This window comes from Pipistrellus hanaki (assembly GCF_964339955.1).
Source record: "Pipistrellus hanaki genome assembly, chromosome: 19".
NCBI lineage: Eukaryota > Metazoa > Chordata > Mammalia > Chiroptera > Vespertilionidae > Pipistrellus > Pipistrellus hanaki.
In genome coordinates this window covers 17206576-17219843 of record NC_140521.1, presented here as the reverse complement: position 1 = coordinate 17219843, position 13268 = coordinate 17206576, and the positions used below count along the sequence as shown (strand labels likewise).

Sequence of the window (13268 nt, the reverse complement as noted above, 5' to 3'; positions counted from 1 at the left end):
TCGCCGCGGGCGCCCCTCTTACGTCACCGCGCCGCGCCGCGCGCCGCCACTTCCTGCTTCCGGGCGCCCGGGACCCGCGGCCGTCCTGGCAGTGCGGCGGCTCGGGGGAGCAGCTCCTTTCAGTTCCCCAAGCACCCTCGTGTTCTCCTTTATTATTTTTTTTCACTTTTTTTATTATTAAGGTATTATATGTGTACATATTTTTCCATTGCCCCCCCACTCCCATACATGCCCTCTCCTCCAGAGTTTTTCGTCCATTGGTTTTGCTTATATGCATGCATACAAGTCCTTCGGTTGATCTCTTATCTCCCCCACATCTCCCTACCCTTCCCGCTGTCATTTGACAGTCTGCTTGTTGCTTTACTGTCTCTGTATCTATCTTTTTGTTCATCAGTTTATAATGTTCTTTATTATCCATAAATGAGTGAGGTCATGTGGTGTTTCTCTTTTCATTGACTGGCTTATTTCACTCAGCATGATGTTCTCCAATTCCATCTCCTTTATTATTTTTTAAATATATTTTTGTTTATTTCAGAGAGAGGAAGGGAGAGATAGAAACCCACAAGGAGAGAATCATCCATCGGATGCCTCCTACACGCCCCACACAGGGGATCAAGCCTGCAATCCGGGGCATGTGCCCTGATCCGGAGTCCAACCCGGCCTCCCGGTTCCTGGGTGACGCTCCGTCGCTGAGCCGGTCGCTGGGCTCACGCCTTTGGCTGCGGGGCCGTGCTGGGCGCGCAGAGTGGGACGCGCTCCCACGACCCGACCGCTTCCGGTCCCACCGCCTCGATTCCATCTCTGAGCCTTCTGCCAAGTCGAACATTCATTCATTGCATTCCCCCAGATCGCAGCTCCACTTAAGGAGCTGGGTAACCTTGGGGAAGCTACTTAAGTATCTCGGAGCCTCCGTTGTCTTCATGCCTTCACGTCTGTCAAATGAAGCTGGTGATTTGTATTTTCTTCATAGGATTAGGGTGAGGATTACATATGTAACATGCTTCGAACGAGGCCTGGCCCATTTGGTAAGCGCTTCGTCCTTGTTCGATTTATCAAGATAATTAAACACCTGTTGAGTATTTCCTATCTGCCAGGCACCCGTTTTAGACTAGGGGGATACAACAGTGAAGTGAAAAGGCAAAAATCCCTGGGTTCTCCTGGGAGGAGTCACCAAGAAAAATACTCAAGATAATACTCTCAGCCTCCTTTCTGGCCTTTCCCTGAAAACAGCTTTCGAGTAAAGCTCAGGTGCAGAAGCCATGAGAGGGAATAAGTCAGGGGACTAGCATTTCAAGCACAGGGGAGAGGCAAGTGCATAGGCTCTCAGGCCTTGACGGCCTCTTGTATTTTAAGGACAACAAAGAAGTGTCTGGCTTTGGGGAGAAGGGTGGTGGTGAAGAATGAGTAGTAGCAGATGAGGTAAGAAAGATGGAGATGATAGAGGTCCTGTAGGCTATTATCAACAAGACAAGTAATAACAAGTGTTGGGGCCTTAACTGACTTGGCTCAGTGGATAGAATGTCGGCCTGTGGAATCAAGGTCCTGAGTTTGATCACCTTCGGGCGCATACCCAGTGGGGGGGGTGCGGGAGATGGCAGATCGAAGTTCCTCTCTCATGGATGTTTCTGACTCTCTATCCCTCTCTGTAAAAAATCAATAAAACATATATATATATATTATTTTTTTTAATAACAAGTGTTGGAGAGGTTGTGGAGAAAAAGTAATCCTCTTTCACAGCTGGTGGGAATATAAACTGATATAGCCTCTGTGGAAGAGAGTATGGAGGTTCCTCAAAAATTTTAAAATAGAGTTACCACATACCCTGGCAACAACCCCTCTTTCAGGTATCCACCCCCAAAATTTGAAAACATTTATTTGCAAGGATATCTGCACACCTATGTTCCTTGCAGCATTATTCACAGTGGCCAAGACGTGAAAACAACCCAAGTGTCCTTTACCAGAAGAATGGATAAAGAAGATGTGGTACAGCCCGAGCCAGTTTGGCTCAGTAGATTGGCCTTTGGGCTGAAAGGTCCCATGTTTGAATACGGCCAAGGGCACATGCCTGGGTTGCAGGCTCGATCCCCAGCTGGGGGAAGGGGGGCCATGCAAGAGGCAGCTAATCAATGTTTCTCATCATTGGTGTTTCTATCTCTCTCCCTCTCCCTTCTCTGAAATCAATTAAAAATATATATATTTAAAAATATGTGGTACATATATACAATGGAATACTACTCAGTCATAGGAAAAGATGAAATACTGCCACTTGCAACAACATAAATATCATGCTAAGCAAAATAAGTCAGACAGAAAAAAGTTAAGAACCATGTGATTTCACTCAAATGTGGGATATAAAACTCAGAGCGACAAACAAACAGAAACTCATAGACACAGATAACAGTATGGCGGTGACCAGAGTGAGGGCGGTAACAAAGGATAAAGGGGGTCAAATATATAGTGACAGAAGGTGATTTGACTTTGGGTGGTGGGCACACACTATACAGACCATGTATCATAGAAATGGGCATTTCAAACATATGTAATCTTATTAACCAATGTCTCCCCAAATAAATTTAGTTTTTAAAAATAAACAGTGAACTGGAGAGCCATTGAAAGATTTCAGCAGAAGAGGAATATAATCTCTATGTTTTTTAAGTAGTACTCTTGGTATACTGTAAGGAATCAGGTCAGGAGGGCAAGACCAGTAACTGAGAAACCAGTTCAGAATACTAGAATATTCCTGGCTGGAGAGGATGATGGTCAGACTAGAGGAAGAAGGTGGAGCTGTTATCTATGCCTATGATATATTAAAAGCCACAAAACTAGTAAGTGAATTCAACCCACATTGGGTAGCTCCAAAATCCTTGAATTTTTTCCTCTCAGTGCTCCCCTTCTCACTCCTTTATAAAGAACTGGCACACTGTGCTTTATCAGCATTGATGAAAAAGTGAGCTCCTTACAAAAATAGTCTTTCACCCTGGCGGTGTGGTTCAGTTGGTTGGGCATCATCTTGGGCCCCCAAAGGTTGCTAGTTTGATTCCCAGTCATGGCACATACCCAGGTTGCAGGCTCGATCCCCAGTAGGGGATATACAGGAGGCAACTGCTCTCACATCTATGTTTCTCTCTCTTCCTCTCCCTTTCTCTTACTCTAAGACAAACAAACAAAACAAGCAAAGAAATCTTTAGAAAAATTGTCTTTGCCATGGCCGGTAATTCAGTTGGCTAGAAGATTGTCCCATACACCAAGGTTGTGGTTTCGATCCCTGGTCAGAACACATACAAGAAGACGTGACCAATAAATACATAAATCAATAGAACAATAAATCCATGTCTCTCCATTTCTCCTTTCCTCTCTCTCTCTCTCTCTCAAATCAAGTAGATACATTTTTAAAAACTTGTCTTATATATGCAAATATAATCTGGGCTTAACAGGGGTTCAACAAGAAGTTGCCCATCTGTTCCTTTTTCACTCTCCCTAAATCCTGGCCACCTTGATGACTCAAACATCCTAATTGATATTAGGCCTGCAGGTTTGCCCTTTCCCATCCATTCTCCACATAATAACCAGAGTAATTTAAAACACAAATTGAGTCACTCTCTACCTTGAATGGATTGCTTTTAGGATGCAGTAAAGAAAAAAAATTATCAACCATCTTGTCTGGTTCCTGCTCACTGCACCAGCCATGCCTCTTCCTACCACTCACCTCATTCTCTTTGACCCAGTCATGCTCAATAAGTCTCACTTTCCCTCCCAACTCTGGGCCTTTAAACAATCTGCTCCCACTCCCGAGAGACTTCATTCCTGACCCCTCCTTCCAGTTTATGCCTCAGGTCTCAGACTAAAAGTCAAGCCCCCTGGGATAGGAAGCCTTTTTTGATTCTCTCAATCCAGGTTATATGGTCCTCAACACACCTTTCCTAGCTTAGAACCGAACACCCTCCAATACCAACTCTAAGAAATAGTATCATATGGGGGTTCAGTCATTGATCTCCAAAGCTCAGCCTGGGAGCCCATAGGTAAGTCACTTGACTCTGTGTGTCAGTTTCCTTCTCCGTAAAATGGACTAATCAAAATACTCCCTACCCCATAGGTTAGGTTGCAAAGAATAAAAAAGTTAATGTTTATGAAGTACGGTAAGTTCTTACTTAATGTCCTAGGTAGGTTCTTGGAAACTGGGACTTTAAGTGAAATGACATAAAGCAAAACCAATCTAACCATAGGCTAATTGATAGAAAAAAAAAAGAGTTAAGTTCCTACAACACAACTGCCTACTAGTTTTCTGTCTTTCAGTGGCACTAAGAGACATGAGTCAATGTCAGTGTATATGTGACTTTAAATAAGTCATTTATTGTAATTGAGCTTTAGTTCTTTTATCTTCAATTCCTACCTCACAGGGATGTTTCATTAGGACTTAAAATGATTTAATGTCTGCTTTATAATTAATAAAGTACTGAACAAATTTAAGAGAATTTTATATGTGGCACAACCAAGTGCTTAATGTTTACTTTATAATTAACACGGTACATTGATTCTATTTTGCCCAATTTAATGAATGTAAAATTTTGCAATACCACAACATAACACAAGAGGGAGGCCTTTCCGTTCAATATTTCAACAAGTAGGTCATTTAACAAATATCTTGGGGCTTTTACTTCGTGAAAGTCTCTGAGGGTGTCAGAATTTTTGAGGGATCAATAAAACAACTCTGCACTTCACTCATTCTTATGCATTTTCTGGAATAGCAGTTTCTCAGAGATGCTTTGCTCAGAATGTTAAAGCTGCTCACCTGCTTCTTGCATTTATTATTGTTCCAAGAGCCACTTTCATCTGCCAAATATGCATTTTTAAAAATTATTTATTATTTTTAACAGAGAGATTGGATGGGTGGGGGAGAGAGAGAGTGAGAGAGACTCCGATTTTTGTTGTTTCACTTATTTATGCATTCATTGGTTGTCTCTATGTGTCCTGACCAGGGATGTAACGGCAGCATTGGTATATCAGGACAAGGTTCTAACCAACTGATCCAGAGCCAAATTTATATTTATTCTTCCAAATCTTAAACAACAGCTACTGCAAAACATTCCCAAATTTCCCAGAAGAAAGAACATATCCATTTTCTGTTTTTCCATTGAATGTGTGTTCTTTGAAGCAGGAATATATTTTATTCATTTTTAAATTCTAGCTTTCCTGAGCCTCTGCCATTGTGCATAGTCTGATAAGGGGATATAGGCATGAAGCCAATTGTGGATAAAATGTCCGCGGAAGGTTCCCAATTAGCCTTTCATAGAAAAGATTTCAATTTACTTGGGGATTACATTCTTCATCCATCTATTCCTTCTAATATTGACAATGTAGTGTTCTCTAATGTCCTCAGTAAGGATAATGTCAGTTCCCAGAAGTACTGTGAGAATTTTATTGGTCTGTAAAATGAAACAGAGACAAAAGGTACTTCGCTTTCGCCTCTTAGAAAAAAACAGCTCTCTAGTATGAAGCGTTCGAAAGAAGAAAAACTACATTTCCCATGATGCCTCGGATCAGGAAGGAAGTGATATTTGACCCCACCCGTGATGCTTATAGACCGGAAGCCAGGGCCTTAGTTCTCTTTCCCATCTTGCAAGGTAAGAATGGCGGCGCTCCTCTGCAAGATTCGATTTCAGGACCCCAATCCTTCGCCATCCGAACCAGGAGGGTATCAAGTCGACACCTGCAAGGGTCAGACATGTCTGGGGCCAACTGAGACGCCTCCGAGGCGCTTCATTTGTCTCGCTTGGGCTTGCAGTGGGACTTGGAGAGGATGAGGTGGAACGCCGTAGAGGCTCCGGGTCTCCGGCTGCTCGCTACCCTCCCGGGCTGGGGGAATGGGGCCCTACGGGGATCGGTGGCAGGCTAATGGGCCCGCAGGGACCCGGGCGATGGGCGCGCGCTATGGAAGGAATCCAGGGCCCGACTGCCAAAAGACGCCGCCGAACTTGTTTCGGCCACGTTGAGATTTGGGGATGAGGCCCAGTGCCACTTTACCGTATCTGCACGTTCGCGACCGGAAGTGCCTTTTCTTTTTCTTTTTTCCAACGTGGCCAGAGTTTGGGCCGATTCTGTAAGATGCCTTCAAATCTTGAAGTGTATAGTAGTTTGGCAGAACACCCAAATTAACCAGGATGAGGTGGCTGCACGTGTGTCGGGTTTGGAGATATGCATGTTATCGCTGTTTGGAGAGGGAGGGCTTGTCTGGGGACCCCCTTGTACAGTTAAGATATTGCCTTGTGGGATAATTGGTGAGGACCTTTAAAATATATATTGCGTATTGGTAGATGGCGGGTGAAAAGAAAACCGAGAAGCCGGATACTAAAGAGAAGAAGCCTGATACTAAGGAGAAGAAGCCAGACACTAAGGAGAAGAAACCTGAAGCCAAGAAGAAGGCTGATGCCGGCGGCAAGGTGAAGGCCCCTAAGAAGGGGAAGCCGCACTGCAGCCGAAACCCCGTCCTCGTCAGAGGAATCGGCAGATATTCCCGGTCGGCTATGTATTCTCGAAAGGCCATGTACAAGAGGAAGTATTCCGCCCCTAAATCCAGGGTAAGGAAGGGGGTGCGGGAAACCACTGACCATTCATTGTATACATTGTGTCTTAGCCTTAAATTTTCTTAAATTTGCCTCTGACGCTTTGTTGCGTTTGTGCTCCAATAGATTGAAAAGAAGAAGAAGGAGAAAGTCCTTGCCACTGTCACAAAACCAGTTGGTGGCGACAAGAATGGTGGTACCCGAGTGGTTAAACTCCGCAAAATGGTAAGCTTTTTAAGAGGACACTGTAAAGTTGGATGTTCCATTGAGGCTTGAAAACTTGTCTCCGTCTTTTTGTGTCCTCAGGTTTTGGGATTTTATGTTTGCCAGAGAGAGTTACTTATGGAGGGAAATGGGTTCTGGGTTTGCAATGTGGCCGTTCGATATTAAGTAGAATTACTTTTCTCTGCTTTTGTTTCTTAGCTTCTAATATAAAGGTTTGTGGTTTGTCCTACGGCAGGGGTCTTCAAACTACGGCCCGCGGGCCACATGCAGCCCACAGAGGAAACTGATCCTGCCTGCCAGGTTTTTTGGGCAGTGAGCGCAGCCGAGGTGTTACAGTAGGGATTAGTAGTTCATATAGTCCGGCCCTCCAGCTCTCTGAGGGACCCTGATCTGGCCCCCACTTTAAAAAGTTTGAAGACCCCTGTCGTACGGGGTGTTTGTGAGAGTTAAATAATGGAGCTGAGGACACTTGCTGCCAAGATTATAGTTCATTGATCCACAAGAAAGTAGTGTTTCTTTTGTTTTTTGTTTAATATAGTTTTATTGGTTTCAGAGAGGAAGGGGAAGAGAAACATCAATGATGAGAATCATTGATTGGCTGCTGCCTGCTTGTCGAACACTGGGGATTGAGCATGTGGGCAAGGCATGGGGTCTTATTTTTATAATTGAACTGGCAGTACTGGTCTGAACTGTCTAGTTTTGTACAGTTTGTTTTCCTTCATGGAAAAAAATGGGAAGAATCGTGTTTTTAATGGAACAGATAGAAACACTTAATTTGGATGGAAAACAAACCGTGTCTCCTTTATAACCTATAACATCCTGGAGAAGTATAATCAGGGACCTGAGAAAAGCTTGAGAAACACTATTACACAGTGTATAATGAGTGATAGGTTGTCATGTAATCTCTAAAGGGATGTAATAGCAAAGGTTTCATCGACTGTCAGCTCTGCTTAAGCTGATTAGCTTATTTAAGTAATTTGGACCTCTGGGTTCTCTCCAGCCTAGATATTATCCTACTGAAGATGTGCCTCGAAAGCTGCTGAGCCATGGCAAGAAGCCCTTCAGCCAGCATGTGAGGAGATTGCGGGCCAGCATCACTCCTGGGACCGTTCTGATCATCCTCACTGGGCGCCACAGAGGCAAGGTGAGCGCGAGGTGTTGGTCACAGTGTGTGCGTTGTGGGTAGGACTCTCTTTAGCACCCAGTAACTAGCATAAGATGGTTAGCCCAACATGTACAGTAGTTTATTTTTTATTTTATTGATTTTTAACGGAGAGAAAGGGAGAGAGATAGAGAGCTAGAAAAGTCGATGAGAGAGAAACATCGATCAGCTGCCTCTTGTACACCCCCCACCAGTGATGTGCCCGCAACCAAGGTACATGCCCTTGACCGGAATCGAACCTGGGACCTTTCGGTCCACAGACCGACGCTCTACAACTGAGCCAAATCGGCTTTGGCCCAAAATGTACAATAGTTTATTACTAATTACTGCTGTTGGTAATGTAACTTGTTATAGTTGAATCGGATACCCCTATACCCAAAATGTTTATGTATTTGTGTAGACAGTTCCTTTATCTTTACCAAATTTAGAAGCCTGTGGTTTGGTTAATTCAGAACTCGGTTTCTAATTGCAGAAATGTCTACCATTCTGTTTAATTTACAGAGGGTGGTTTTCCTGAAGCAGCTGAGCAGTGGCTTGCTACTTGTGACTGGTAAGAAAGCCCTTGGATTTTATATTCTCTGAAACTTATATTTTTATTATTATTGATTTCAGAGAGGAATGGAGAGAGAAACATCAATGATTAGAGTGAATCATTAATCGAATGCTTCCTGCATGCCCCCCTACTGGTATCAAGCCGCAACCCAGGCACGTGCCCTGACAGGGAATCGAACCGTGACCTCCTGGTTTATATAGGTCAATGCTCAATCACTGAGCCACACCAACGGGGCTGAAACTTCTCTTTTCAAATGCTTGCAGTATACACTTTGCTTCCACCTATGTGGAAGTTTTAATGCCATGAGATGCTGAGCCCCATTTCATTGCCTTATACACATGAGTTCTCAGGAAGCAGATATTTAATGTTACATAACAACGTTATCAAGTAACTGTCACTTAAAATGCAGAATGGTTGGCTACCAGCCCCAAGGAATGCATCCTACCCAAGATTTGAATAGATCTGCCATTTGGCAATAGAATGGAGTTTCTAAATGGGCAAGGGGAAAATTGAGGCCGCAGGGTTCAGGCTGAATCCGTAGGCCAAGGAGATGGTGGAGGGACCTTATTTAACCTTGGGGCACAGGTGTGGCCTTGCAGCAGTTGACAGTGCAGAGGTGCAGGCGAACATGTGGGGAGAGGGCTCAGTGCTGTCCTGCACCAAGTACAGGGTGGACTCTGAATGTAGCCTGAGAGCACGCAGCCATCCTCCACTTGTTTAAGAATCAGGCACTGCTGGTCGGGCATTGCTCTCTCTCTCTCTCTCTCTCTCTCTCTCTCTCTCTCTCTCTTTTTTTTTCTTTTTTTTAAAAAAAACAGTAAATGATTATATTTAATAACAAGTTTGGATACAACCAAAAAGTAAAACACCGGAGTAAAATAGTAACAAAAACATAGTATTTCATTTGCAAATGCATGAGAAATGGTTAACATCTTTAGTGATAAACAAGCTCTTAAAAACCAATGATGCTACAATGATGCAAAGGAACTGGGGAAATGGAATGAAGAGGTGTGGGGATGCGGAAGCGGTGAGCGTGTGACTGTGCTGAGCAGTGCTGGAGGAGCTTTGCTCTCTCTTTTGAATTTTAGTTTTGACCTTCTCAGTGTTGGCACTGGGCTCAACCTTGGGGGTCTTCACAAAGATCTGCTGCCTCGAAGAGAAAGTGAAAAAAGTATTGTTGCTGGCAGCAGAAAGAGCTGGAATTTCTTCAGATCCAGAGAAAATATAGAATTCAACTCTCCTGATTTCACCTAATTCAAAGTCAGCTCTTAGAGCTTTGCTTCCCTGTTCCCTCATTCTACTGATTTCTCCCCCCTTAGGACCTCTGGCCCTCAATCGAGTTCCTCTTCGTAGAACACACCAGAAATTTGTCATCGCCACCTCCACCAAAGTTGATATCAGTGGTGTGAAAATCCCCAAACATCTCACCGATGCTTACTTCAAGAAGAAGAAGCTGCGCAAGCCCAAACACCAGGAGGGTGAGATCTTCGACACAGAGAAGGAGGTGAGCTGCTGGTTCTGTCTCTGCCTCTCGTAGCCGTGCCTCCCAGTTCAGGAGTGAAAATTCACAAAAGGAAGAAAAGTAAAGTTGTAATTAATGAGAACTATCTGAGGAGTAATATTGTTCCAGATTCTGCAAAACAAAACAATTCTTAATAGCAGGTGGGACTGAAGTTTTGGCAGAACTCTTTTTAAAAAAATATATTTTATTGATATTTTACAGAAGGAAGGGAGAGAGATAGAGAGCTAGAAACGTCAATGAGAGAGAAACATCGACCAGCTGCCTCTTGCACACCCCCTACCAGGGATGTGCCCACAACCAATGTACATGCCCTTGATCGGAATCGAACCTGGGACCCTTCAGTCCACAGACCAAGGCTCTATCCACTGAGCCACACTGGTTTCAGCTTTGGCAGAACTCTTGAGTTACTGCTTCTGTTCTGTTGGGAATCCGTCCTAACGTGTGATTGCGGTGACAAAAGGATAAGAGCTGTTGTTTTTGTTATATTTCCCGCCCTCCAAGGAAAGCGATATCAAAATTGCTTTCTAAATATTCTTGGGATTTGAGTATTTGAAATGATTAATCCAGGAATTGGTACATAGGCCCAACTCTTATATGTTTTTCTTTCTTTCTAGAAATATGAGATTACAGAACAGCGCAAGGTTGACCAGAAAGCTGTGGACTCTCAAATTCTGCCAAAAATCAAAGCTGTCCCTCAGCTCCAGGGCTACCTTCGCTCTACATTCGCTCTCACCAATGGGCTTTATCCTCACAAACTGGTGTTCTGAATTTCTTATAAGAACCCGATTAAATAACTGATATGTTTCCTGTGTCTTTTTTTTTTTTTTTTTTTTTTAATTCTCGTATGCCTGGCTATGTGTTTGACTTAACCAAAGAGAATTGGAAGCACTTCCTTAGAGTCTAGCTTCTCAGCTTTTTCAGCCAGCACGTACCAATATAAAATAGCATTTTTCCAATCACTAAGCAAGTTAGTGCTAAAATGTCATCCCATTCAATGATTTACCATTCATTTCTCCCCCATCTAATTCTCAGCCTTTTATAATCTAATGATAAAAGCATAATATGCTAATTACACCGGAGGAAGCTGGGGCTGCCATTAACCCCAGTGCTGGGGGGTGGGGCTTACTCTTGTACGATTTTCGTGCATTGATTCTCTAGTTAATTCATTAACACTGCAAATGAATATTGTTATTTACCCTCTTTAAAACCAATTGTATATTGTATGACTAGAAATACACATTTTGATAATTCCATAAAAAGTGTCTTTAGTGCTACATAGTATAATAGTCCCCCACTTAAACACATGGGAGATGTGGTCTAAGACCTGGTGGATTCCTGAAACATGAATAGTGTTAAATCCTGTGTATACTGTTAATTTCTTACATAAACATACCTGTGATAATTTGACAAATGGGAGATATAAATAATGGGACTACACTAATATGCTGAAATAAAAATTATGTGAATGTGGTCTTAAACTATATTCACCAGTTCTGCTGAGATGAAGTAGACATTGTGATAAAGTATTAGGCTGTTGACTCAGGAGGATCATCTCCTTCAGTGACCTTGGATCACTAAGCCATGACACTACAGTTGGTCTTAGACTAGCTACAGTAGCCAGCTAGTATATGTAGCGTGGATACACTGGACAAAGGGCAATTCATATCCTAAGAGGGACTGTTGACTGTTGAGCGATTTAACATGATTCAGGATGGTATACAACTTAAATTATTTTTGGATTTTAATGTTTTTGGACTGGTTCACTACAGGTTAAAACCATGGAAAACAAAACCTTTGATAAGGACTACTGTCTGGCACTGTTCTGTGGGTATTTGGGTTTCCATTTGCAATTATAAACAATGTAAATGGCATTAAATATGCATATGGAGAGCCAAGTAGATAAATTATTACTTTTTTAAAATTTGTATTAAAATGCCAAGGCTCTACCAGTTTATACTCATGTGCAAAAATGCCTCTTGAATAACGGGTCATCAGATGGGTTTTTGGCAATAGAGAAGTAAAAAATGGCTCTGATGGGTTTTGGTTTTAAAGTTGACTTTATTATTTACATTTGGTGAAATTCCTGATTTTTAGTGTGCATCTTTGTGACATCTATAGTTTGTAAGCACCACTATCACTAAAGGCATGCTCTTTTTTAAATAAAAGTTTTCACCCACTCCTTAGATGCCATCAGCTGGTTTAGTTTGTTCAGGCTTGTTTCTTACATTCCACATATAAGTGAAATCTTACAGTATATGCATGCTCTTTTAAAGTCAGCTGTCACTATAGGTAACCAATGGTAGAATTTCTGTTCCTATAGTTTTGCCTTCTCCAGAGCATCAGCATGCTAAATCTTAGCATAACATTTTTGAGATTTGTTCATGGTTCAGTAGGTCTTATTGCCAATCAGTATTCCATTGTGCCAAAGTATCACTATTCTAAATTTCACCCATTGAAAGGCATTGGGTTTTTCTAAAACCGGTTTGGCTCAGTGGATAGAGCCTCGGCCTGTGGATTAAAAGGTCCCAGGTTCTATTCCGGTCAGGGCATGTACCTTGGTTGCGGGCACATCCCCAGTAGGGAATATGCAAGAGGCAGTTGATGGATGATTCTCTCTCGTCGATGTTTCTTATTCTCTATCCCACTCTCTTCCTCTCTGTAAAAATCAATAAAATATATTTAAGAAAGAAAGAAAGGCATTGGGCTTGTCTACAATCATTAGAGATTATGAATAAGGCCACTAAACAAGTGCATATAGGCTTTTGTGTGGACATGTTCTCATTTCTCTTGAGTGATAATGAATGACCGTCACAACGCTGTATTACTTCCCCATGTTTGTCTTTAATATTCTAACCACTCCAATAGGTGTACAGTGATAGTCTCTGCTGCATTTTTAAAAACAAATCCTCACCTGAGGTTTTTTAAATTATTATTATTGATTTGAAAGGGAGAGAGAGAAACATCCATTGGTTGTCTCCTATATATGCCCCCACTGGGGTTCAAACCCACAACCTAGATATGTGCCCTGACTGAAATCGAACCAGCGATATTTGGAATGACATTCAACGAACTGAACCACACAGGCCTTGGGAAAATTTCTAAGAAGTTAAACGATGGGTCAGAAGGCATGGTCCTTCTATGACCTTTGCATATGTGTAGCCAAAGTGATTTACCAAAAGGGCTCATTTAAAGTACCACCAGAATAGATGTGTTTGCCCCTGGGTTCAGACACAAAGGAACTGAGAC

At 42.6% G+C, this 13268-nt stretch overlaps 1 protein-coding gene across 2 annotated transcripts; it reads left to right on the top strand.

The window, feature by feature from the left end:
• The first annotated feature begins 5534 nt into the window (after positions 1–5534).
• On the top strand, positions 5535–10833 carry RPL6 (ribosomal protein L6). 2 transcript variants are annotated; one of them, XM_084867715.1, is made up of 7 exons: positions 5535–5621; positions 6312–6575; positions 6687–6785; positions 7786–7929; positions 8449–8497; positions 9820–10004; positions 10637–10833. In XM_084867715.1, exons 2-7 carry the CDS (start codon positions 6312–6314, stop codon positions 10787–10789), a joined length of 894 nt encoding a protein of 297 aa, XP_084723841.1. In that variant the 5' UTR covers positions 5535–5621; the 3' UTR covers positions 10790–10833. The 2 variants fall into 2 exon arrangements, with proteins under 2 accessions (XP_084723841.1, XP_084723842.1); XM_084867716.1 differs by having other exon boundaries at positions 5612–5715.
• The last annotated feature ends 2435 nt before the right edge of the window (positions 10834–13268 follow it).